Raw genomic sequence first — 24,260 nt, forward strand, 5'->3', positions numbered from 1 at the left:
TAATGGGAATAATTATGTTAAAAATAAAACATGTCAGGTGGCTATAGCTAGTTACCTGCAGAGAAATGTTTGAACAATTAGCATGTTAATGAAAACAAATCTCAGCACAGCACAGGAACTCAACAATGAATTCATTATCAAAAATGAATTACAAATTTTCATCTTTGACTACCACTCTCCCAGTTACTCTTACATCTGTGTCATAAAGTCCACTGCTCAACAGTGGTTTTAATCAACTTTATTAGAGTAGAGCCTTTTGAGTATAAAACATCCATTAGTAAAAGCACCATGTCGGAATTTATCTAAATAAAGTATAGAAGCTTTAGGAATACCATTTTTATTAGCATTGGTTAAAATAGTAGAAATAAAAAGTAGCTATCAACAGAAATTTCCTATCATTATGACACAGTCTCAGAAATAATTATTTTCATAACTATATTAAAGACTAAATAATTTGTATCTAGTAAATAGTATTTAAGTCTATAATAATACCACTTATTCTACATATTTAGTATATGTCTGCTACTGATTCTAATGACGGAACATACAAAGATCCAGGTCTATAGAGTCTGTGTCCTAAGCACATTCTTGTACTGCATTGACTCTTGGACCCTTTACGCATGGCAGGAGAGAAAGTTGAACACCTTTCATATGCGCTGTCTCCCATGTATTCTTGGCCTCACCTGGTATGGCAAAGTTCCAAATAGCCCAGTCTTGGAACATGCTGGAATTTCTAGCATGTATACTCTATTGAAACAGCGATGTCTATGCTGGCTTGGGCATGTTGTGAGAATGGTTGATGGCTGGATTCCGAAAGATCTCCTGTATGGAGAATTAGGGCAGAGAAAGCGCCCCAGAGGGAGACCATAGCTGTGATACAAGGATATCTGCAAGAGGGATCTAAAGGCCTTGGGAATGGACATTAACAGCTGGGAAACCTTGACCTTTGATCGTTCAGCTTGGAGGCTAAAGACACAGCATGGCCTCTTCCAATTCGAAGAGACGCTTGTTCTACTTGTTCGGCAGGCTGAGGCAAAGATGCAGTCCTTGAACTAGTGAAATCTGGGGGGCTGGGCAGGGGACAGAATGTATCTGCCCTCAGTGTGGAAGGGACTGCCACTCCCAAAATGGCCTTTTTAGCCACACCAGGTGCTGCATTAGGACCTCTTTCCAGAGCATGATACCATACCAGAGACTGAAGAATGCCAATGCCATGCTTCTAATTTGCCAATTCTTTTGCAGATAGTAAAATAACATATTTTGTTTCTGTTATCAAAATGTAGCCCCTCTAAATAATCTCAGAAAGAAGAATCTTTAAAACATTTGCAGGTTTTAAAGTCAGTGGTTTTGGCACCAGAAGAGGGAGTTTTGGCTACTTGCAAAAACTGACTGCTCATTACATGCCTCCTTCATTTTGAATCATATTTACTCTCACTCTTTAATTTCACACTTCTGCTTCTCATTAAAAATTCTACTTCCTCCCACACTTTAATTGAACTCCCAAAGCAAAACTACATTTTCTACCTGAAAAGTCCTTCAAAAGTATACAAAAGGAAGACAAAAACCACTCCATTTTTTTAAAAAAAGTGAATGCTTGCATTTTGATAATTTCACGGTAGCACATCTCTAGATGACAATTGAAATAAGGACATGTTCAATAAAGTGTCAGATGTGTTTTAATTCAGATTTTTACAATGAGGAGGAAGTACGCCTTGATTCCCAAATGCCTGTTCTATTTCCCTTTTAATTTTATGATTGTATAATTCCTGAATTAAATACTCATATAATTTTGTTTACAGCCCTAAGAGCTCACAGCATATTGTACTCTTTTCTTTTTGTCAAACTTCCATAATCAGTGACAGTGTATAGGCTAAATTCAATCCCTGACAACTCCAGTATTGAACTCTGTGGAACAGAGGTCTGGCATTTCTGGTTTTGAAAGCTGATCCTATAAAGAATTAATATATCAGAAAAACTATTTCATACCTACATTGATTGGAAAGTAACCAGAGGTGGTATTCAGCAGGTTCTGACCAGTTCTGGAGAACTGGTAGCGGAAATTTAGTTCGGAGAACTGGTAAATACCACCTCTGACTGGTCCCACCCCCATCTATTTTCTGCCTCCTGAGTCCCAGCTGATTGGGAGGGAATGGGGATTTTGCAGTATCCTTCCCCTAAAGTGGGGAGGGAATGGAGATTTTACAATATCCTTCCCCTTCTACACCCACCAAGCCATGCCCACAGAACTGGTAGTAAAATTGTTTTGAATCCCACCACTGAAAATAACACATCTACCTCATTTCCTAAATGTTTAAGGAACAGTAAGACCAAACAATAGAATTCCCTATTATTGTGACTTTTTCTCACAGAAAGAGACTTGGTTGATTTATTGATATATTGCTGCCAACTAAATGCTTCAGGTTTCCTTGCAAAAAAAGAAATGAAATCATAATTCTATTGGGAGGAAGGAGTCTTTATCCTTACCTACAGAAAGAACGAAAAAAGGGTACTCTGGCCTGGAAATATCCCTAAGGCTATTCTGAGCATTCACATAGCCAGAAGGAAGAAATCAAAATATGTTAGACCTTTCCTGGAGTAACTTTTATAATATATTTAATGATTCAATTAAGCTGATCTCAATATGATTTCATATTCACTTTTTTGAACATAAAGTGATGGTATCTTCATTACAGTTTTTCTCCCAAATCAGTGTTACATTTGATTTTTTTAAAGTGCTATATTTTATTAGGACTGATAATACCTCCCTTCTCTATTCTGGCACAATTTGTTTGTAACTCTGCCTTTTCAGGGGTGTCCTCTGAGTTCTTCCTATTTTAATGCTATATTGTTTGACAGCTATTTTAATTCAAGGAGTAGGTATCTGATAAGCCTTACCTTTCTTTTACCACCACCCTCTGTTCCCAGGAGATTTATTTCTTTGTTCTCTCCAAGCGCACTGAGTCAAACAATACATTTCAATTTTGAGCAGTTTTCTTTACAGTGACATATGCTGACTCTGTCAATAATCCATCCTTTGCTATCTTGGATAAGTTGAACTGTCACACGAAATGACCTCTTGTTCCACGTTTCAGAAAAATGCTGTTGCATTTGCTGCTACCTCCTCCCCAATCTTCCTTTCATTCACTTGCTTTTTTAGCTCATCTCTATATCCTTTTTATTCTCTCTCAGCCATATAAACTGACAAAAAAAAAGGTTTTAATAGCTTTGTGGAACTGAAAAATGAGAGCTTGAGCTGACTAAAACACAGAAGAATAATTCATGAGTGTATTGTAACCACACAAGACTGTCAAGAGTAACTGTTCAGAGTAATGTCAGCTATTATACTTGAACTCAAGTTAAAGCAATATCTGAGGCTGTCAAATAAAATAGCTGTTTCTACAGGATCCTCCCCATAACTAACCACTTCTGCAGTGTAAGAGAGGAAAAGGAAATTGGGAAATGGAATATCTGCTTAGCAGGACTTTTCTTTTTAATATTTAAGTTATTTTTAGTAGTGGAGTATAGAAAACTGTAACAGCAAGAGGGGTAAAAAGATAAATAGTGTTTATATAGTAAAGAGAAAGAGATCCCAGCTATCTCAGGGTGATATAAACTAAACCTGACAAAAGAAAATAAAACTAATCCTAGAATTAGTTCCTAGGACTGCAGATACCTTGGAGACTGATAAGCCTCTGCACTGCTTTAATTAATACATGTTTCAACTGTAAAATTGCCAAGCAAGGTAAACGTAAGTTATATTCAAAACACAATCTCCTAAAATCTGTAAAATCAAATAATTCAAAGTATTGATTCCTTGTTTGGTGTAGGCATTCCAAGAAAATATCTTCCATAGTATCATATTTTCAAATGTAGATAACTGCACATTAATTTTTCATATGATTCAGGGTCAAAATATAACCACTTAAGTATCTTTTATTGCACAGGATATTTATGCAGATCACCTGCCTGATGCAGAATCTGCCTGCCTGCCTGCCTGCCTGCTTCTCTCTCTCTCTCTCTCTCTCTCTCTCTCTCTCTCATATGCATGTATGTATGTGAAACAGGGAGAGCCAGTCAATCTCAATCATTTCAATCATAGCCTTTCTTCTTCTTCTGGGCATGAGGGTGATCTGGCTGCAAAATCTGTCATCCCACAGTTAATTCAGCTGATCTGTCTAGGTAGGCAGGTTTCCCCTTTCTTCCTCACTACTCCATTTGTGTTCTTCGATGAATTATGTGCTCATGGAAGAGACAACTAATTTAGGGAAGAACATATCAATCTTTAGCCAAGGGTACGATAGCTGTTCTCACCTTCTAGACCAGGGGTCGCCAACCTTGGCAACTTTATGACTTGTGGACTTCAACTCCCAGAATTCCTCAGTCAGCCATTCTAGGAGTTGAAGTCCACAAGTCGTAAAGTTGCCAAGGTTGGAGACCTCTGTTCTAGACCCTACAAACAAACCTTTTCCTTCATCCATTTGCCAGTTCCTTTCCCAGTCTTGAGATAACAATGCATCTCAATGGCTTTGTTTGATCAGCAGTGCTTGTTCCTACCTAACCACCTCAATCCTTATTACATTTGAAGTTACTTGCTTTCTTGTTGGCAAAGAAAGAATATTGTTGGTTGGACAAGCATGTGAACTGGCTTAGTAGCAAATGAGAGAGAATCATTTTGATTGGTATTTATTAATTCAGCATTTTTTAATCAAGTGATTTTGACAAGTCAATAGGGATGCAAAATAAATATGTATCGTTTCTTATGATAGAACAAGTATACTGTTTTTGTAATAGGAGAAAAACACCTGGGAATTAAATATAATTATAAGGTGCCATAATATGTCTTATTTGAAAATATTTTATATTATACTCAAGGCATTTTAAATGTTGTACATTCCCTGCTGATGTGCAGCACTGTAGGCAGAAAACAAACTAGTAATAAATATTTCTGATACTCTTGTACCTCAACAGTGATAAGATGACTGGATTTACCTTTACACTGCCAAAATAGTATTTATTTTGTTTGTAGTTATATGTTGTAATATATATTGTGACAATACAGCTGACTATGGCCTGTGCCTCAAATGGTTAATAACAAGGCTTAGAGCCAGGGACAAAATGTCCCATGTTTATTTAAAAAAATAAACAAATATTTAAGACACTTAAAAGATAAATGTCTACATAAATAGAAAAAAAAGATGAGAAAATATCTGGTGAGTGGAAAATAAAATATCAGTAAATAAACAGTAAATATACTCTGATCTCTCTTCAGATACTGTAAACATTTCTCCTTTTGCAAGTTTAAATTTGTGAAGTCTAAAATGTATATTATGGGCAAAACTGAATGATAATACCACATTGTTTATTGCCTTTCTATCATAGCAATAGATAGACTATTTTTTGCCTTCTAGGTATCAAATACCAGGCAAAATTACCATAGAATATAATAATACAATTCTTTCTCCACTCTGCATAACAATTGACTATGCTAAATGTCAGGGTTTCATAAAATGGATAGAGTACTCTTTCATTTTCATATGCCCTAGGAACCATTTCAATTAGTGTTTTGCATTTTTGGTTGAATGGTTGGTGCTCTTGAAAAATCAGACAGGACTATTGATGACTGCATGTACACTTATGCCTGTCATATTGCTCTACTGCTGGTAATAATTTGTAGCTGTTCTAAGAACCACCCTATGATTTCTGCAATTCTGATATAAAACAAATAAATAGATTCTATCCATTCCCTTAATCCACTGTCTTCCCTCTTCTATTCTTCTCTTAACTTTATCAAGCAATACCGGGTTTTGTATACCATCTTCACTTGTTACATTCATTTAAAATATTGAATTTATATTTGATGATCATCACCTCAACAGAGAAGGCTGTCTTTATATGATGGAGTAGGTCTTCTAACAATCCATAGTAACTGTTGCCAAAACCATAAAATGAAAGTATTTATAATCTTCTGACACTTTTACATCATAATGTAAACAATGGCATTAATCTAATTGTTGTGTATTAGCTTTTTCACAATAGCAAATCTATTTCACTGAAGAAATTCCTTGGTGAACATTTCAATTGTCACAAAGAACTAGTTGGCATGAAATTATTTAACAGGAACATTTCCTTTAGAAATAGATCCTTCCCCAGCTGCTGTCTGTTTTATTTAAGATGCTAACAGAATATAAGTCACTATCTGGCCACCTAAAGTATGAGATAGAACTGATTTAGATGCCTATGGGTATGTTCTTTATCCACCTGGTATGTCTGCTCACATTTCACACACAAATCAGTAGAGAAACCTGTCCCTCCCTATAAATCAAGTCACAGAAAGCATGCTTCTTTTTCCCAATGGGGGAAGGGAATTTGACAGCTTGGCATTAGATTTATTTGGACCATTATTATGATCTTATCGCTATGCTGAAGATATACCATCCATATTTTGAGGCTTCTAAATTTTGTAGCAGATCAGGGATTTGAACCCAACTCTTCTCATTTTAATAGCTTTGTCACTGAATTACGAACATAACTCTGGCTGTAACAATTGATGCTTTATGTCTGTTTTATTGTGGTTAACAAGTAATGGCAACTAATCAAGCTGGAAAGGAAGATTAATTCCAGTGGCATAAAATATTGTACATCTGAGAAAATTCTACAATGATCTTTACAATATGAACTGACCACTAGAAAGCAAAAAGGCATTTTTGTATTCTAAATTATGAAGAGATGTTATAAAGAAGAAATTATTAGTAGATGTAGTATATCCCTTTTTTGACTATTTGTTTTGACTTTGTTTTTTTAATCAGTGATGTCATCAAAGTAAACAAACTCCATGTATTGACATCATCAGTCAGGGTCCAAATCAGAAGTGACCTACATATCCCCCAGTTCTGTGATATGATGTGCATTACCCTCCCCCCACAAAAAAATCTGATAGTTTGGTTTGAATATGCATAGAATTAGGTTCGGGGTTAAACTAATTATGCACCTTGGGTTGACTATCACACTTTTCTTGATGGGATTAGTTTCAATCAATCTTATTTGATTAAAGTGGTGACCTTGTGATTTCCACATCACATTGATGGAGGAGAGTTAGGTAGGTCATATCTAGGAAGAAGGGTTATGCACATCGTTTCTGGAGGGGGAGATTACTATGCACTTTATTTCCACCATGACTTGGTGAAGTCAGTACCATGTATTGAGCTGAAGTGGCGCAGTGGTTAGAGTGCAGCACTGAAAGCTACTTCAGCGGACTGCTAGCTGCAGTTTGGCAGTTCAAATCTCACCTGATCAAGGTTGACTCAGCCTTCCATCCTTCCGAGGTGGGTAAAATAAGGATCCAGATTGTTGGGGGTAATATGCTGACTATGTAAACTGCTTAAAGAGGTCTGTAAAGCACTATGAAGTGGTATATAAGTCTAAGTGCTATTGCTATGTGGTGTTTGATTTCTTTGATGACATCACTTATTTAACAAACAGCTAGGCTGCCATCAGAAAAGGGAAACATTATATCTACTATTATTTGAATGCATTTCATTTGGAATGGAATTCACACATTTAAAAGGTAACAATCCAATGGTTAAATATAAAAGTTATAAAACAGCAAGGTGTTCAATCAACCTATAACCATTAGTTGTCCAACAACTCACTTTTATGGGATAAAATTTTGAGCAGCACTTTAATTTTTATGGATGCAGGTTTTGATTTTATGAGATTAGAATGCTCTTATCACCTTTTTATTGAATGGCATTTTTTTTTCCAGAAAAAGACTAAATCTAAATATTTGAAGGGAGTAGAGTGCAGAAGAGAAAAAAAATAAGTGAAAACACATTGCTCCTTATTAATTTATACAATGAATTTGTGCTATAGCAAAAACAGAAAGAAAACAATATATTACTGTAATTTCTAGCTTGTCATAATTTGGCCTTGGTTGCAATCACACACTTGACTTTTAGAAGGTGCTCATGTGCTTCAGGAGTTGATAGACTCCACATTCATGGCAGATGATGTCGGAAGGAGAATCTTTTCTTTAAAATAATATAGCTTTCACAATTTCAGATATCACAGTAGTCAGAAAAAAACTTTCTTTCAGAACATACCTGTATTATAACCTCTTCCAAGAGCTGGCCAGGGACGATGGTTTTTCCAGAGGTTTCCTAGGTACCAGTCACTCTGATTCTCTACCAAACCAAGAACCTGCTGGCCTAAAAATGCACAAATAAACAAATCAAATCAAGAGTCAAAAATCAACTTGTAGGGCGATAACCATAATATATAGACAAATAGATGCAAAAAGAGAATTATGCATAGATTTCAAATATGAAATGTAAATCTGTTTAATGTAATTACAATTTAGAATTAACTTAGAAATATAATGAATTATATATTCAACAAAATAAAATACAGAAAAAATGCAAGTCCCCACAACTATGTGATAGTAACAAATATCCTGAGAATGCTTTTATGGAAGATATGAATATATAAAATATATAAAAATCTTTCAACCTTTTGCTCCCTTCTCCCCAAAGTTAATCAAATGCTATTTAATTATTTACCTATAACAAATTTTCTCATTAAAGAAAATTAAGTTCCTCCAAAATTGTTTAAAAAGGAGAGTTAATAGTTTACTTTTAATTGAGATATTTAAAAATGTTAATCAGTTCTTTGTAGTACCTACACCAGCCTCCAACAACATTATGTCATAAAATGAATCTGTAATATATTCCAAATAGTATAATTCTATTTACAACTATTTACAAAGCTTTCTACTATGGAAAAAAATGCTTTATAGTATTAATTTATCTCACCCTTTAACTCTCTGTCTCAACAAGTCTTATATAATCAAGTTAAGTTACAATTTTAAAAAAATCAGAATCATAAGATATTATATTTAAAATGCAGCCAACTAAGCATGTACATGTGTGTTACATTATTGTTTCCATGAAAACTTTAAAACACTTTATAAGCCTGGATCGTTACAACTTATATTCCATGGGTTCCTCAAAATTGTAATTGATTACATTTCACTTTGTTATTCATCAATATGACAGTTTAGATCAGGGGTGTCAAACTCAAGGCATGGAAGCCAGATCCGACCTGCAGGGTGCTTATATCTGGCCCGTAGGGTTGCCCTGGAAGCAGCGAAGGATTGGCCTGTGGTATCTCTGCCAGCAAAAAGGAAGTTTGGGAGGGTAGCATGCAGCTTGCCATTTTCGCTTGCAGAGGGTCACTGGAGCCTGTCACAGATGAAAATGGAGCTTGGGAACCCGTTTTTGCTGGCAGAGCATTCTCTGGCAGAGTGACGAGCTGGCCACACCCACCCCAGCTCCCCGAGGTCAAACACAACTCTGATGCAGCCATCAATGAAATCAAGTTTGACACCCCTGCTTTAGAAGTTTAGAAGTTTTAGACATTTCCTCCAGTTTTTCCATTATTGTAGAAAGCAGAGTCATATAGTTTCTTATTATAATTCATATCAGATGTATTAGATTATTTTGTTTCCTGAAAGAAGTACCCCTCTGATTTTTTTTGTCTTAAACTCAGCATGGTAAATAACTGGTAACAGAAGTGAGATGTCTGGACTTAATTTATTTCTATAAGCATCCCAGACTCTTAAAGAAGTGTGGGATTAATATTTCATCTTTAATTAAACAGTTTCTTTTTCTTCCCTCTTTGAGTCAATGAGGTGTTAAAAGAGAAAAGTTGATTTTACCATGTTTTGAACTAAGTCATTGTTCTTGAACTTCAAGGTTAAATAAATGGTAGCAACTGTACTCAGAAAATGACTTGCATTTTCTGTGCTAAGAAAATGACTGCATCTAAATTGCTCAAGCTACAAAGTGACTTAATGGGATACCATCAAGGACTTATTATTCAAGCCATGTTGAACTCTTCTCAATATATGTTTGAAAAACTGTAGAGTTCTCATTGGAAAATGTTTTATGAATTGATCCCAAATTTTGGAGGAAGGATTTTAGTTTATCCCAATCAGTACTACCTTTTATTTTTTCATCAGAATTTCACATCTTGTTTTAAATGGATTCTTTTAAGGTAGGAAAAATCAATACACAGATATTTATCTTTATTTTTCAGAAGTATATACTGACAATTGCTCTATTTAGCAATAGATGCACTTTGTCTCATCTGATAAGGATAGATAGTCCCACGAACATGCCTATGCACTCATAAAATTGAATTATGAGCCATCAGGTTGGTATCAACAGTGTTGACATAGATAGATTTTCTTCTAATCGAGTCCTCCAGATGTTCCAATGCACCATTGTCACTGTAACTGAGTCCATCCACTAGTAGTCATCTTCTTTTTCATTCCATTTTTCCCAGCATTTTCTACAGCATGTGTTCAAAGTAGGATAATCTGAGCTTAGTCATTTGTGTTTTGAGAACTGTGTTGATTTGGTTCCTCCAATTTTAAAATCACATTCAACTTCTCACAAATCATATAGCTTGAGTAAATTAGTACACAGCCTTGCCTGACTCCTCCGTCAACCTAAAGCTAGTCCATTTTGCCTTCTACACTGTAGCCTCCTCACCTGTATATATGTTTTGTAGGAGGACAATGATATGTTCTAGAATTTCCATTTTTCTAAGGACATTTCATAGCTTGAAGGATTTTCTATAATTAATGAAGCACATGCTGGCTTCTTTTTGGCATTATTTGACTTTTCTAATTATCTAGCAAGTGTCAACAATGTTGCATATTCCTTAGTCTTTTCTAAGGCCAACTTGATTATCTGGCATCTCTTTTTCCATGTAGGCTTTAAATTGCATTGGATGATGCAAGTATTTTGATAGCATTAAAATAGCTGAACAAAACATCATAGGTCAAGCACTAGCTGTATATATTTGTTCACATGCTGTTCTTACGTTTTCTGCAACATGTTTTTCCTTCAATTCTTACTTGAAAATCTTATGAAGGCAAGTTTTACACCTTCATGAAATAATCATATCTTCTACAACCTTATACCCTGAAGATATTTAGAAATTCAACTCCCATTTGTATCTTATATCAGATAGACAGAAATCAACAATAAATCAAAGCAACACTATTAATAAGTTATATGAAGCTGGCTTATGTGGGTGAATAACATCCATTGCCTGTCTAACTACCTATTCTCAAGCAACAGTAATTTTTGGAGATAGGTAGGCACAAATGATGAACACATCAACAACATGGCTGTTGTAGCAAGACCAGTTATAAAATACCCATTAATCCAAGGTGATGTTGTTTTTGTGATTGTTTCTATTCTCCCAAAATTTTCTCAATCATCCCTGCTGTTTTAGACAGATACATACAAACACTTCCAAACAGCCACCCATACTTTCTATTTTCTAAGAATGGAGATGAATCTATGTAGTTCCACCCTTGCAAGTACACTTAATGCTCGGGGTTTATAAGTAATGTAACTTGAAATGCCAGTTTTCAATTTAATTAAAAAAGAAACTTGGCAGGTACCAAAAATGGTGTCTGTAAAGTACCACATTTTTTGTCCCTGTATCACATATAATGTTAAAATATTTCCTTGTTTCACTATTTTCACCATGAATTTGAAATGTTAAGATTTATTCTATAGCTTTCATGCTAGCAAAGCATACCCACCATTAGTCTACAGATGCTCACCACTTTCCTCTTTGTTTCACATTCTTTTTCAACATAATAAAAGGTAGAAAATTGAATAGAAATTTGTCTAGTTTAAGTTGTTCCAGACCATATATTTTTATTTCTATAACATATTCCACATATTTCCTATTTTTATATTTGAAAAATGTTAGATATTAAGACTACTATGCTACTTTTAGAATATAGATTTTCCTTCATATTCTGTATTTCATATTCTTATTTGAGAAAAATCCAGAGAATAAAGCAAAAACTAATATAAATCTTAATAGAGTACTATGAGTAAGTGTGAGCATCTTGGAAAGAAAGTGGTTTTTCCAGGTCTTTCTTCTTTTTGTCATAATATCCATATAGCCCTACTCACACATATATTCTCTTATTTGGCTCCGGTTGAAAATAATCAAGGATGACTCAAATGGAAAAAAAAACTTTATTAGTAATAAGAACAAGCTAACCCTGTTTTTTTTTTGTCCAACAATACATTTCATATCTCAGCAGTCTTCATTGTTAGGAAGATTTTGCATCCATAGAGAAAAGTGAGAGTCTCATTTGCAAAAAGTTGATATTGAATACCTTTTCTAAAGACATATCAATAGAATAACAGAGTTGGAAGGGACTTTGGAGGTCTTCTAGTCCAATCCCCTGCTTAGGCAGGAAACCCTATACCACTTCAGACAAATGGTTGTCCAATCTCTTCTTAAAAACTTCCATAGTTGGAGCATTCACAACTTCTGAAGGCAAGTAGTTCCACTGATTAATTGTTCTAACTGTCAGGAAATTTCTCCCTAGTTGTAACTTGCTTCTTGATTAGTTTCCAACCATCAGTCTGTTTTCATTAAATTGTCCAAATACTGATGAGGTAAATCTTCAAATCTCTCATAACAGGTCATGACAAACTTTGTTACTTGTTAATGGATTTGTTTTCTCATCTTAAATTTGTACCCCTTTTAATAAAGAGATCTAAACTACTCCCATTTTAGCAGTTTTATTTTACACAAAAGAATGTTGAGGGACAAGTAAGACTGAAATGAAACTAGCGGAATGTTCCTGTTTGCTATTTTATTTGGCCATGGCCAATCAGTCTTTGTAAAGACTCCAAAAGCTAGAATATATGAATACGTGTAACAGACATTCCTAGTAATCTATGCCAATAGTTTTCCATTTTGCTACTATCAGAAATATATTATCACAAACATGCTTAAACATCATTTAGACATGGTTTGGAATAAGGACTGGGTTTATAAATTACGTACACCAAGTCTTGTTTGATTTTCACTATTGTATAGAGGCCATATTCTAGATTCAGTAAAAGTGTTGGTTAAAACAGTGGGAAATCATTTATCACTTGGGAGGAAACTTTCATTGATTATATACTGTAAATTCAACACTTTCTTGATGAAACCCCATTTAAAGTTCAAATCACACTAGCTACTTTTAACGAAAAATAACAAGTAGGAGTATTTTCTAAAAGTACACTATGATTTATTTAACTTTAAATTCTACTAAATATGGAATAACTTTATTAGGCCAGGTTAACCCAGAAATTTTGGGATGGGAGGGATGGAGGGAATGGGCAATGATAGTAGAGTAACTGATATGAAAGCTGTTTAAGATACAATGTGAAATGATATTCTTGATTAGGTTGTCCTAGGGATTCTGAAATGTATTTAGGATTCTCTAGGGCAGTGGTCCCCAACCTTTCTGGCTCCATGTACTGGCAGTGATAGAGGTGATGTCGGCAGGGCAGCATGCGCAAATGAAGCTTTGTGTGCTCATCCCGCTTCCATGACCCAGTTTCCAACAGGGGTTGGTGATCCCTGCTCTAAGAGATGTGGGATGAATCTATGAAGAGTGACTGATCCTTTTCTTCAAGGACTGTGGTGTGTCCCTTATTGTCTCTTGTTAAATAATTAAGATAAACTTGCTAATAGTCATGACATGAAGCTCTGTAAACATACTTTCCTCTTCCTATTTTCCCCAAAACAACAACCCTGTGAGGTGAATTGGGCTGAGTATGTGTGACAGGTCACCCAATTGGCTTTCATGGCTAAGGCTGAAATTTAACTCATGATCTCCCACTTTTTAGCCTGATGCTTTAATCACTAGATTTTTAGAAAATTCTCTGTTGGCACTTCAATGTTGGCACTGAATGTCCAAGGACTCTCAAACTTTGAGAATGATACTATGATTGCAAAATGATATCTTGAACTAATTGGGACCGCCTATAAATAAAACTCATGATTTCACTGGATAAGTAAGAAATGTTACTTCACCGAAAATAAAATGAAAATTTCCAAATGAAATTTCAAATGACCCCACCCCCCTTTGAATAAAAAGTAGTTTAAAGCAATATTTTTAATGGGAAGGAATTTCATGAGTTTTGTACAATTCTCATTTGTACATTTGGGTTTCTTTTCAGAGAAGCTATTTTCATTCTGCCAATGGGAGAATTTTCTTGGGTAAATTACAAAAAAAGAAAGAAAGAAAATGCAAGGATATTTGACTTTCTAATTATTTGCTTGCCCTAAGCCTAACCCTAATCCTTACATCGGCATTTCTTAAAATGCTGCAGCTTGCAAAACACTGGTAGCCTATAAAAACTTTTGGGTCCTTCCTCCAGTGAATAACATTGAGATAGCAATCACTAGCTATCTCCTTCTCTTTTGTCAGACTCTGGTTTTGCCTAAAACCAAAAGTGATTTTGTTCCAACAATGATTCTTAAAATCACTTTGACAAGACTTATTAAGAAGAAAAGATATATAAGAATCCAAGAAAATTGAAGAAAAACCAATATATAATGAAACCAATATATCCGCTAAAGTATATTAGGGCAAAGACATTTAAACATTTTTTGCTGCCTTCCTGGTGGTATTTCCACTTACAATAAAAGAGCTTGTAAGTAGTTGTTTAAACAACAGCCTTCAGGATAATTGGATCTCCATCCTAATATCCCCTGGAGAGTGAAGGTAAGGTTTTCATGGAAACCTGATGCTCTCATACAGAATTCTGAAACCATTGGGTTTTCATATAATATACTTCATCCAACCGGAAAGCCTACTTGAAAAGGAATATAAAAACATTATTTGACAACCTGCCACGGATTATCTCTTGAGAAACCTTGACTAATAATACCATCTACCTAGAAAAGGGACACAATTCCCTTCCATTCCTTCATAAGGAAGAAATTTTTCTACACTGTATGCAAAATTTGGGAGTTGTAGCACATGGAAAGAAGTTTCCTTTAAGTAGATTTACTTTTCATGAAATGGACTTGTTTATCTTTTGAAGGAAAACTGTCATTGTGGCTTCCTGTCATGAAAATACTCTGTCTTTTTTCATCATTTTCTGTTCAATTCCACTAATAGGATATCAACATATTCAAAATATATTGCATATAATAGAATTTAATACATTTGAAAATTAACAATAACTCTTATATAACTCTTACAACTTCTTCACTGGCTTGACTCAGATCAGATACTGTCACTGAGAAAAAAAGTGTTAATTTATTGTTAATGTCCCCATTCATGTACTCATGGTGTGGGTTTGCTTAATCCCATGCTGAAAAACATTCAGACTTCCCCTATGAGCTTTGTTCCAGCTGCCATTGATTTCCAGTTTCAGCCACTGATACTCATTTGTCCATAAAGATACTGATACCATTAGAAATTCTTTTTAGCACCTCTGGAAGTTCTATTATGTTCTGATCAATTCCCCGAGGAGGCTCTTCCCCAAACTCATTTCACTTCTCACTTTGCTGGCATGTCAAACCTAGACTCTCTGAAGTGAAGAATAAGCTCCTCTAATCTTTGGCACCCCTGGAAAAGAGAACCAATCCTTTTTTTTTCCTTTTGAAAGACAAAGAAAACATTATGATCCTTTGATTGAAGACAATGCAGCAGTGGCCACAATGCATTTGAAGTGCTCTATATTCTGCTCTGCTTGTCTGTCCATCTGAAGAATTATTATGGTAAAACCCTGTGACTAACAGCATGAACGTTGTCTTTGTTTCTTTGCTATAGCCTTACAGTTACAATTAAGTGCACTCTGCTCATTCATTGCTTCTTGAGACACAAGTTTAGCTTAGGAAAATGAAGCTGTGTTCTTTATTTGTTCATAAAGCATTATTAATAGCTAGGAAGAGAAAATGCAAAAGATGCAGTACCGACTATGACTGTACAGAAGATTTATCACGTAAGATAAAGTTGGGTCATTCTCTTCAGCATCCTGTATGGCTAAAGAAAAGAATTCATTTGAAAAACCCAATGGTATCTCTTCTCAAAATATCATACTTGATTATTTCTGAGTACTTATGCTTTACCACAGGTGACAAAAATGATCATTAAGGGGACAACGTAATAAATAAATAGTAGGTATAGTGGCATGATACAAAGGGGATGTTGTATAAAATGTTACTGGATGGAGGAGTGTAAAATGGTAACACCAAGAAGGAACAGTTGCTGAAAACCAGTTTTCAAAGGTAGATTAACCTAATTCAAATGACAATATGGTCTACTTTGTAGGGCTATTTTCAGAAACACTGAATCCCCAAAAAGAAAATAGTATGTCTAATCAGAGGAATAGAGGAAGTGAGAATGTTTTTCCTTATTTCTATCTATTAGAAAAGCTGCTTATATGTGAATGTCTAGATTGCAATATGTATCACATATTATTTTATGTTATATATTAAATATCAGCATGACTGGGTACAGTTTTAAGGCCCCTTCTTTCCATTCAATTGACTAAAATGTTTCTGCACAGTTTGCGGCCACATTTGATTTAGCATTAACTTTTAAGTACCCATAGCAGCCTAGCCGAGACACACACCATGAACATTATGTCCTGGTAAATTATTTGGATTTTAATACTCATTTGAAATTATAATCATTACTATGATTATAAACCCAAGGATGGGAATAATCTAAATAGCCTTAAATACAGGTTTATGAAGCTGTGTGTCGATATTACAAAGGGCTATTTAATTTTACAAAATTAAAAATATATTAATACAAAATTCAACAATTTTCAACAGTTCAACACTTCTGTAGTCACTGCTGGATGTAATTTTGAAAATAAAAAGTAGTGCTGTTACCCTAATGGAACTGTCCTTGCCTCCTTGTCAACTCATTGAGACATACAATACTGCCAGGTTTCGGGAAGAAAAGTAGAAGAGAGAACCTTAACAAACACTCAAAACTGGCATCAGAGTTGCAACGCCTTTCAACTGAGTGTAAATTGAGTGTAGTAACCCCAAGTGCACACATAAACATAGCTGCAGATATCAGTCAAAAGTAGGTTAAGCCTGGTCTTCATTTGAATACTTTTATTATGATGAGGAGGCCCAGGAGTATGTTAGTCTATCATGTAACCTCAAAGAAAATTCATCAGCTATCATGTAGACCTGTCAAACTAGCGGCCTGGGCCAGATAAATCACATGAAGGCTACGCCCACCCTGGCTCTGCAAAGGCAAAAAGTGTTGTGATACGTCATGATCTGGCTCATGACACGACTGACTGACACACGTGAGCTAATCTATCAGTTCCTTTGTAACTTTTAAGCAACTTACCAAATTTTAAAATTTTTAAAATGAGTTATCCAAACCTACTTTAATTTTCTTCTCCTAAACTCCTTAAAGTATAGTGTCAGCAGAAATATCTAATATGGAAGGGAAAAAAAACCTTTCACTAAACCTGACAATCATCCAGCCTTGTCAGTTATGGATTATTGAGATGCACTAAGGCAGTATTCCAGGGTGAATAATGATTTAACTGTACTTTGTACCTTAAAGATCAGAATCAAGATGATGAAATATGAGTGGCTCAAGTCTCTAGTGGCACTAGACCTATGCATTAATAGCATTAGTTATCTCAATATAAAATATCATCATAAAAATAGTAATAATTCTATCACACCACATTTAATCAATTGCATTACCTTTTCTAACTCACAAAAAGGATGTTCTTTCCTGAAAAGGACATTAAGCTAAAGAATTTACCAAGAGGATAAAGGCTTTCTTGTTTTAAGCCATAAATCTCAGATGTTTTCTAGCCAGTGCAGAAAGATTTCACCTGGGACTGTATTGCATTAGCAGATTAATTGGCTGGGTGTGAACAGTGTACTAAGCTAAATGCTATTTGTTTTTGGATTAACAGGATGTGTGAACACAATTGTGATTTATAAACCACAGCTTATGGAATATGGTATTGTACCTGGCTGGAATTTGTGGACCAAGTAAAAATCAAAGTGGATTTAAGAACAAATGTATATCAAAAATACTAAGCGCCGTTAATGAGTGACTAGGATTCATTTTGACAGATGTCTCATCTCACAGAGCTAAGACCATTATACTGAATAAAGGTCATGTGGAAACTTCAGAGTTGTTGTGGGGAAGGACATTTCCATATCAAGAAGAAATGTGGTTATGAGATAAAAGGGTGTCCCCTCCCTCCCTTCTCCCTCCCCGACTGCTAACAATAACATAGTGAAATGAACTTGAAGAAATCTGTGCTGAAGGCATGTAAGTAATTGCTCATGCAGCACGACTATGCCTTTCATAGATGCATTATTTTATTATTCAAGGGGATTAAACTGTCTGATAAGCCAGGTAGTTAGCACGAGTCTGTCACAGGCATGCGTCTGTGTAATTGAGAACACTGTCATTTCCTTGGCATGTGCAGTTGGTCATTATTTTCCAAAACGTATCTTGAGAATATGCTAAACATCTCTTATCTATCAGTTTAAGAAATTAAAGTTTATACTAGTAGAATGATTTCTTCTGCAGAGATTTTGCAAATCCAACCCAACTGCAGATTCTCTTCCCAACAATTATTCCATTTATCAGCATGAAATATGAACCCAGGAATATTATACTTTTAACTTTGTGATAATAAATCCTATCTTCAGTACTATATAATATTTTACTACATAAAATGCCTCCATATACACTATATTGCCAAAAGTATTCGCTTACCTGTCTTTACTCGCATATGAACTTACTGTAAGTGACACCCCATTCCTAATCCATAGGGTTCAATATGACATTGGTCCACCCTTTGCAGCTATAACGGCTTTAACTCTTCTGGGAAGGCTGTCCACAAGGTTTAGGAGTGTGCTTATGGGAATTTTTGACCATTTTTCCAGAAGTGCATTTGTGAAGTCACACACTGATGTTGGACGAATTTACGTGGCCCACCACTTCGTGGCTGAGTTGCTGTCATTCCCAAACACTTCCACATTCTTATAATACAGCTGACAGTTGACTGTGGAATATTTAAGAGCAAGGAAATTTCACGACTGGATTTGTTGCACAGGTGGCATCCTATCACAGTTCCATGCTGGAATTCACTGAGCTCCTGAGAGCGACCCATTCTTTCACAAATGTTTGTAAAATGACCATTGGCTTACCTGAAGGGTCCTTTTCTGTGCACCGTGGGAGAGTCCAAGCAATGGGTTAAATCAGTCTGGTTGCCCTGGAACTGAGGGATCTTTTTCCTTGGCCACACCTCCTGGTGTTACTTGGCACCAGAATTTTGAGATGGTCTGAAACCGTGAAGGCTGGAAGCGTGATGAATCAGGTAAAGAAAGTCCAAGTTGACATGTCGGTCATGAATCCCCGGAATGAGAAACCAGGGTGGGTTGGACTCTCCCGCAGTGCACAGAAAAGGACTCTTCAGGTAAGACAATGGTCATTTTCCTGTGCACTGCTTGGAGAGTTCAAGCGACAGGACATACCCAAGTTATATGTCACTAGGGTAGGCAGAAGAACAGTCTCAGGATTCAGTCATGGAAACAACCGCCTATAGAATCCACCTGCCGAAAGATGCCTCGGCCAAGGCATACATGTCCAATTTATAGTTCCTGACAAAGGGCGATGGTGAAGACCAAGTAGCTGCTCTGCAGATGTCTTCAATGGTAGCCTGGGTGGCCCAGGCCGCGGTGGTGGCAGCACTCCTAGTCACGGTGGTGGCAGCGCTCCTAGTCGGTGGTGGCAGCGCTCCTAGTCGATGTAGTAAATGTGCCAGGGTACCACCCTGGACTGGTGCTCGTCTGCAGCTGCAATGCATGCTCTTAGCCACCTACTGACCATGGAAGATGTCACCTTCTTACCCAAAGAGCCAGGCTGGAATGAAACAAAGAGGGCCTCTGACCTGCGGAAGTCCGCAGAGCGTCTGATGTATATCCGCAGGGCCCGTCTGACATCCAACTTGTGCCAACCACGCTCCCTTGGGTGGCTGGGATGCGGCAGAGGTTAGACAGGATTACTTCCTGCATCCTGTGGAACCAGGTATTGACCTTCGGGATGAAAGCGGGGTCCAGATGCAGTATGACCCTGTCCAGGTGGATGACACATAGATTCTCCTGGACCGATAAAGCCGCCAGTTCCGAGATGCGCCTCGCAGATGTTATTGCAACAAGAAAGGTAGTCTTTAAGGTGAGGTGATGAAGAGATGTCGTACGTAGAGGCTCAAAGGGCAGAGAGATAAGAGTCTGTAAGATCACCAATAGCTGCCAGGTGGGATAGCGGTGAACCACTGGAGGGCGTAAGTTGGAGGTGCCCTTAAGGAAACAGCGAACCCTCGAGGTCTTGCTGAGGTGCTAGATGGCTATCCACGTGATGACCAAGACTTTCTTGGTCTTTGCGAATTCAGGCCCTCCCAATTGGCCACCGCTCCAGTGCGAGGGAGAAGAAGGAGGTAAAGATGGCGGCTACACAATTTAAAGCAGCCGCTCACCCCTCCGTGGCAGGCTACACCCTCTGAAGGGTGAGAAAATCGTAAAAAAACAACAATTCCAAGTAAAAAGGGAAATGCCGGCAGCTCCCGGAAGTCTTGCCGCTCCTGCCGCACTTTAAAGCAAAAGCGGCAGCTGTCCACTGCCATCCAAAGGTGGCGCAGCAAGCGGAGCACCACCCACCACCATACCTACCTCGAAGTCTCTAGGAGAAATCAAACGACGTGAAGCAAAAAGAGGAGACAAATGAACTGTTAATTATAGGAAAAAGAAATTAAGGAAAAAGAAAAGGAAATACTAGAAGGAGAGTCCAAGCCTAGATAAATTACGCTGGAGCTCACAAATATAAGTCCTGAACGGGCAGACTGAGGAAAAATTCTGGGGCCAAGTAACACCAGGAGGCATGGTCAAGGAAAAAGATCTCTCAGTCCCAGGGCAACCAGACTGATTTAACCCGTCTCTCCAAGCGGTGCATAGGAAAAACAGTCTGCATGCCTAAGTACTTGATTTTATACACCTGTGGCCATGTAAGTGATTGGAACACCTGATTCTGATTATTTGGATGGGTGAGCGAATACTTTTGGCAATATAGTGTATATCTAATAAAGGAAGGTGAAATTTAAACCAAAGACTAAGAAAGATCGGAGCAAAAACTACATTTGGTGTAAATCGTCTCTAATTTAAATAAATTAAACCAGTACGTGGATAGCCAGCTACACAGCCTTGATTCACAATGATCAAAAAAGCCCGAGCTGAGGTTCTTTAGAAATGATTGTCCTTGGAAACAAGAACTGAATTATAATGGAAGCAGAAGTTTCCATCAGATTCAGGTTGCTGGGCCATCTTAATTTGCAATACTTGCTAGTTCAAAATATGTGACGACTGGCTGGTTTCAGACATTATGTAACTGGGATGTTTTCCTCATGTTTTGAAGTTTAAAAATAAATACTTAAGGGCCTATTTCTCCAGGGGTACTAATGAACCTTGTGGAGATTAAAACATAAAATATTCTTGCCTCCAGCTGACACAGACAGCTATTTGTAAACATATATACCTATTGCTTCTCACAGAAGCAATTGATTCTTTTTTATGCAGAAGCCAATTCACATTGTCAACGTTTGGCTTCCAGACAAGTTATAGATCTACAGTGTTGTTACAAAGAAAGATTTAAATGCTGGGAGTAGAAAGTACTAACAGTTCTGAAGGTGTAATTGACCGCTCTTAGTAAGACACAGACAATGAAGTAGCTGCTTACTATGGAGAAACAATGATAAATCCTCAGATTTTCAATAGAATTCAGACACTGATTTCCCTTGAATTATACCGCATCTAAACAAGGCAAACTGCTTTAGCCAAAGAAGTTAGTCTTCCCAGGGTAAATCCCTCTGGGAGAATGAAATTCCCAGAACTCTGAGCACATGTAGATAAAATGAAATAAATTGACCAAGTAAAGGAATGGTTCCAACAATGAGCATACCATCAGAATGTTCTAATGAGCTGCACTGTTCTCCCTAAAGAATGCATTAGATCATCCCTTTCTATATCCACAGCTGTAATTTATTATATTTTGTGGGGTATGCTTGACTTTTCGATTATAACATGCCAATGGTCAATTTTTTTTTGCTGTTGAAGGGTACATCCCTTTTACAATAATCTGCTTATGACGGGTGGTCCCTAAATCAAACAAAGAACCAAGAACCAAGAGCCAGAATGGCACAGGATAATAGAAATTGTATTCCTAAGGAGCATATATGTAAACAATTAGTATGGAATCTACATTTGTATTTCTTAAACCATAGGATTTTCATTTTTAAAAAAGTATATTCATTCTTGTAAACCATGGTTTTTATTATGAACTGGTTGAAAATTCAGTGGTCTCAAACTTTGCAAAGATTTTACGTCTGCTTTATACTCTATCTACCAATAACCACTTTCTTGTTGATGAGTTGTCATATACATAGTCCTGTAAAATAATATATTCCTCTTGTATGATTTTTCCAAATTATATGGAATCATCTTTTTAGGTAGTCCTCTTGAGTGTAATTTTCAGAATACATATAAAGCAAGGGTTTTCAGACTCTGAGTTTTAACATCCTTGTTAGCTTTTTCATGCTATGGTTATTTCTAAACCACGAATACATTATTTCTAAGACTCAATCTTAGAGATACATAATAATAAAAGAAAAATGTTCCCAAGAAAGAATTAAACCTAGGTGCATATGAAAAGAATAAGATAATGTACTCAACTAACCTAAACTGAAGAAAGTTTTCATTCCTCACCAGTAGTTTTCTGAAAAATATGAGCCTCCTTATTCTGATATCTCTCCATTGAATCAAAGAGAATCAGAAATCTTTTAAAGATGGGGGGGAAGACATTAAGTTTTAGCCTTTTCAACAAGATTGTTGCTGTAATCAATGTTACTTCTTCTCAACTAAATAAACTTCAACCCCTAAATGCTCAAAACCATTTTCACACTCTTCCATGAGTGACTGCAGTTATTATCCTTCCAATGCTCAATACTCACCATGTGCCAATCAGTGTTTTTTCAGCTTACCCCATGGAGGAATGCAAAGATTGCTCTGCCTTCTGTCACTGTTTTTGATTTTAACATGAGAAAAAAGGTTGGCATTGTTGAGAGCAAGGTCCATATTACTGCACATTTTAAGAACATGGTGAGGTACCGCAGTACCTTGATTTTAGCAGTAAGGGGAATAAGGCAAATTCCCACCAATGGGAAATCATCTGCCTGGCAGCTTCAGATTTAACACTGTAAACTCTCTTGATAACATTTTATCCTGTGCTGCACTGATATGGAACCCAACAGGTTCAACTGCAGAAGAAGTACTGAAAAGTTGAAATGTCACAAAAACACAGCAGCACTGCACCAATTCAAAGTTAGCTGAAACTGGCTGCTTTGAGAGGGTTTAAAATAGACAGATAGCAAATACCTAATTCAGAAAATCCCTAATCACTGACACAATGAAGTATTACAAAAGTTAGGGTTGAAAAGCAAGCAAGTAGACGATTAAGGTCAGGCTGGAGTTTTCATTAAGAATTAGTAATAAAGATGACACAAATAAAGGAATAATATGATTTTTTTTAAAAGCTGATGAGCAGCTGAGAACTTCTTCACTGGAGCAGAAGCTGCTCCCATTATGAATTCTATACACTAACTCTTTCAGCTCTATAATATTTCATTCATTGATTTTATTGTCAAATGAAAAGGCGCTTGTTCCAAGTGGCATTTAGTGAGACAGATGGGGAAAGACTCAGACTTCATTACTTGGAGTTTGCACGCTGGATAATGTTGATGGGCAGAAGGCAACAGGGTGCAAAAGTCTAAATAATGACAGAACCCTTGTTGTTTAATAAAGACTTCCTCTTCCCAGTCTCGCCCTATCCCCAACTTTTCATTCTTCTTCAGATCCTTATAGTGAGCTATCAAGTGTAAACTTTTTTATGGTTTTAAAATGGTAATTAGATTTTGAGAGACTATTTTCTGCAGTGCATTCTATGCCACTTATCAACAGATGCACTTGGATTTGTATATGTGCAGTAACATAAAGGCAATAGACTGAGCACCATGGGGAGAGTGACTGTGAATTTAAAGGCATTCTTTTGAAAAGAATAAGGATAATGGTTGAGACATGCACAACTGGCATTTCCCCCTTGGTTGCATTGCCACACACTCTCCAGTGGAGACAGTCTGAGGCCACCACTGTGAAGTGATTCCATGCCACTGGTTATCATATGCAAATTAAAAATAGAGGAGCTTTCTGGAGTACATTTCAAATGTTGTATTACCGAAAACCCTCAGCCTATTATTTCTTAGTTCATGTATCAAATTGCTTTGCATTTTTCTAAACTTAAGACTTAGGACTCAAAAAAGCAT

The 24,260-nt window shown here is 36.5% G+C and overlaps 1 protein-coding gene across 4 annotated transcripts in view; it reads right to left on the minus strand.

The window, feature by feature from the left end:
* LARGE1 (LARGE xylosyl- and glucuronyltransferase 1) overlaps positions 1-24,260 on the minus strand; it is a 342,290-nt gene that overhangs the window by 81,487 nt on the left and 236,543 nt on the right. For all 4 annotated transcript variants that reach the window (XM_087723118.1, XM_087723119.1, XM_087723117.1 and 1 more), the window contains one exon: positions 8,100-8,204. In XM_087723118.1, coding sequence (XP_087579244.1) covers positions 8,100-8,204 — 105 coding nt within the window. The remainder of the gene's footprint in view (positions 1-8,099; positions 8,205-24,260) is intronic.

This window comes from Thamnophis sirtalis, unplaced genomic scaffold, assembly GCF_051295495.1.
Source record: "Thamnophis sirtalis isolate CommonGarterSnake01/CBP01778 unplaced genomic scaffold, rThaSir2_p1.2 scaffold_9, whole genome shotgun sequence".
In the NCBI taxonomy this organism is placed as follows: domain Eukaryota; kingdom Metazoa; phylum Chordata; class Lepidosauria; order Squamata; family Natricidae; genus Thamnophis; species Thamnophis sirtalis.